Source organism: Rhodotorula graminis (assembly GCF_001329695.1).
Source record: "Rhodotorula graminis WP1 unplaced genomic scaffold RHOBAscaffold_7, whole genome shotgun sequence".
In the NCBI taxonomy this organism is placed as follows: Eukaryota; Fungi; Basidiomycota; class Microbotryomycetes; order Sporidiobolales; family Sporidiobolaceae; genus Rhodotorula; species Rhodotorula graminis.
In genome coordinates, this window is record NW_017264934.1 from 483851 (window position 1) to 486799 (window position 2949).

At 69.9% G+C, this 2949-nt stretch overlaps 2 protein-coding genes across 2 annotated transcripts; one reads left to right on the forward strand and one right to left on the reverse strand.

Moving 5' to 3' along the window:
• Positions 1-8: 8 nt before the first annotated feature.
• Positions 9-196, reverse strand: RHOBADRAFT_44291 (uncharacterized protein; the record flags this gene model as incomplete). Its single annotated transcript, XM_018414381.1, has 1 exon — positions 9-196. A coding segment is annotated over one exon (188 nt), but the record flags the coding sequence as incomplete, so codon positions are not given.
• Positions 197-565: 369 nt separating this feature from the next.
• On the forward strand, positions 566-2944 carry RHOBADRAFT_44292 (uncharacterized protein; the record flags this gene model as incomplete). The annotated part of the gene is made up of 7 exons (XM_018414382.1): positions 566-943; positions 1097-1403; positions 1505-1586; positions 1722-1824; positions 2087-2242; positions 2585-2750; positions 2835-2944. Coding segments are annotated over 7 exons (1302 nt in total), but the record flags the coding sequence as incomplete, so codon positions are not given.
• Between the last annotated feature and the right edge of the window lie 5 nt (positions 2945-2949).

Genomic DNA, 2949 nt, shown 5'->3' on the forward strand with positions numbered 1-2949 from the left:
CGAGGCACACCTTGCCCTCGGGGATGCGGCGCACGCAGGCGTACACGGCCTCGTTAAAGTCGCGCCGGAACGAGGCCGCGGCCGACTCGGGGCGGTGCTCGTCGTCGTCGTCGTCGTCTGAGCTGTGGCGGCGTCGTGGTGGTGGCGCTGGGGCGTGCTGGGCTGCTGCGGTGCGCGTGCGGCGCTGGGCGGGCATGGGCGACGCGGCGGGGAGGTGGGGGAGATGAGGACGAGGGCGAGGGAGGCGAGCGAGGCGAGAGCGAGGGTCGCGAGTTGGGTCGAGGGGTGGGCTCTAGCGAACAGCGAGGCAGCTCTCAGTGCAGCGTAGCTACACCCAACAAGTCGAGCGACTGACGAGACTGGGCCAGACGAGACCGACGCCGCCTTCTCCCTCCTCGCTCAACTGCGACCACTCGCCGCTGCGTGCCTGCCACCACCACCACCATCTCGGTCGCACCTGCGCGCCACTACCTCGTGCCACCCGCACGGCCCCGAAAGGCCCGCGTCGCCCGACCCAGCCTCGCGCTTCCTCTCGCCTTGTTCTCTCGAGCGTTCGTGCGCAACCATGTCGAGCCCGCGAGCGAGCAGCCGCAGCCCGTCGCTCGACCTTCAACTCGAACCCGACTCGGACCTCGACCCGGACCTGCTCGACCCGCAACTCGCCGTGCCCATCCCTCCTCCCCACATCGCCTCGTCCCCCTCCCCTTCCTCGTCCTCGTCGTCGTCCTCCTCCACCTCGTCCTCGCACGACCTCGACCGCGACCCGCACCAAGCCCCAGGCCCAGCCCCGACGCCCGCCTCGCCGCACGCCCAGGTGTCGTGCCTCGCCCACCTCAACGCCGACGCCGACGACGCCCTCGTCGCCAACCAGGCGTACCAACACGCCCTCAAGGACGCCATGATGCGCCTAGAGCACGTCAGGAGGCGCGCAAAGGCGCTCAAGGTGCGTCGCAGGCACACCCTCGCCTTGTTCCCTCCTCTTTCCCCTCTTCCTTCTCTCTCCTCTTACCACCCTCGCCCCTCGTCCCTCTCGCTCTCACACTCGACGACGACGACGACCACGAACTGCCTAACTGACCCTCGTCTCCCACTACAGGACCTCGTCACGTCACTCTCGGCCTCTCTCGCCGCCTCGACCTCGTCCTCGGCCGCCGACCGCGACCGCGACCGCGACCGCGACGCCGCCGCCGCCGACAACGACAACGACGAGGTCGAGCCCGACCCGGACGTCGGCGCCGGACGCGCCCTCGCGCGCCTCCCCGACCGACACGTGCGCCTGCGCGCACCGGGCATGCTCGAGCCGGCCGTGCCCTACTTTCGGCACATGCATGGGCAGGACTTGCCGCTCAACGAGGACGCGAGGGCGAGGGAGAGGTACCTCCGGGCGATCCAGGCGCGCAGCTGTGCGTCCCTCTCTCCCTCTCTCCCTCTCTCGCCCTCTCTCTCCCGTCCTCCCGGCGACGCCCTCAACTGACGTGCACGTCTCGGGCCACCCACCCCGCAGGGCAGACGCACGAGCGCCTCAAGCTCAAGGGCGAGGTCGTCGCGCACAACCACCGCCTCGTCGCGCGCGAGGCCATGCTGAGGTGCGTCCTCGCTCGTCCTTCCTCCCTCGTCCTTCCTCCCTCGTCCTTCCTCCCTGTTCTTCCTCCCTCGTCGAGCCAGGCCATCCCAGGACAGCCCTGCTGACCGCGCGTGCGCCCGGCCCTGTGTGTGTGCAGGGGCGACGACCCGGCCGAGGCGGTCGCGAGCAGGAGGAGGGACGACCCCGGGTGGTTCATGCGCAACGTCGACGGGCTCGACTGGGACTCGATCGCGCTCGTGGTGCGTCCCTCTTTCTCTCTCTCTCGTCCTCTCTCTTCCTCTCTATCTCTTTCTCTCTCCTTCTCCGAGCCGAGGGTCGAGTCGAGGGTGCGGATCGAGGGTCTGGAGCACATTGGCGAAGAGAGGAGCGAGGAGGGAGAGAAGTGGCGATGGGGAGGGGGTTCGTGCGCGGGCGCTCCCTCTCTCTCTCTCGAGCCGCCTCTCGCGCCCCTCTCGCTCTCGCGCCCCTCACTGACTCACTCCCCTCTCACACGCGACGCAGATGCCGCACCGCTCGGCGGCAGCGTGCAAGATCCAGTGGCAGTCGCGCGACCACCCGTTCCTGGCGTCGCTCGGCGGCGGCGGCGGCGGTGGCGGCGGCGGCGGCGTCGAGGCGGCCAAGTGGACGGCTGACGAGCACGCGAGGCTCGTCGCTGCCGTAGAGAGGTCGGGCGGCGAGGAGGAGGGGAGGTGGGAAGAGGTGGCGAGGGATGTTGGGGTGCGTCTCTCGAGCGTTTTCTCTCTCTCTCTCTCTCTCTCTCTCTCTCCTCTCCTTTTTTCCCGCGCGCGCGACTGGCTGGCGGGCCGTTCCCCTTCCTCGATACCTCTCCTGCCTCGAGCCTCCTCGACTCGCTCGTGCCGTCCCTCGTCGCCGCGTCCCTTCCCCCTGTCGCCCGTCCCGTCCCGCCTCGCTCGCGCCTCCCTCCCTCTCTCTCTTTCGAGGCCGCACCCTGACGCACCCCTCCCCTCCCTCCCTTGCCCCACCTCGACGGACGTATAGCCCAACCGCACGCCAACCATGTGCGCGCGTCGGTGGCGCCGCCGCCCGAAACCTTCGGGCACGACCTCGTCGTCGGCCGCCAAAGTCGAGCGCATGGTGTGGACGCCCGAGGAGGACGAGCGGCTCAAGGTCGCCGTGCAGCAGTGGGGCGAGAACTGGGACGTCGGTGCGTCGCCTGTTTCTCTCTCTCTCTCGCAAGCGCCCCCTCTCGCCCACCTCACTCACTGACCCTCTCTCGCCCCTCGCCCAGTCGCGCGCCACATCTCTGTCCCCGCCGCCGTGTGCCGCCTGCGGTTCCAGAACTCTCTCCGTCCCTCGCTCGCGCGCGGGCGCTTTACGCCCAACGAGGACGCGCTCCTCGTCGC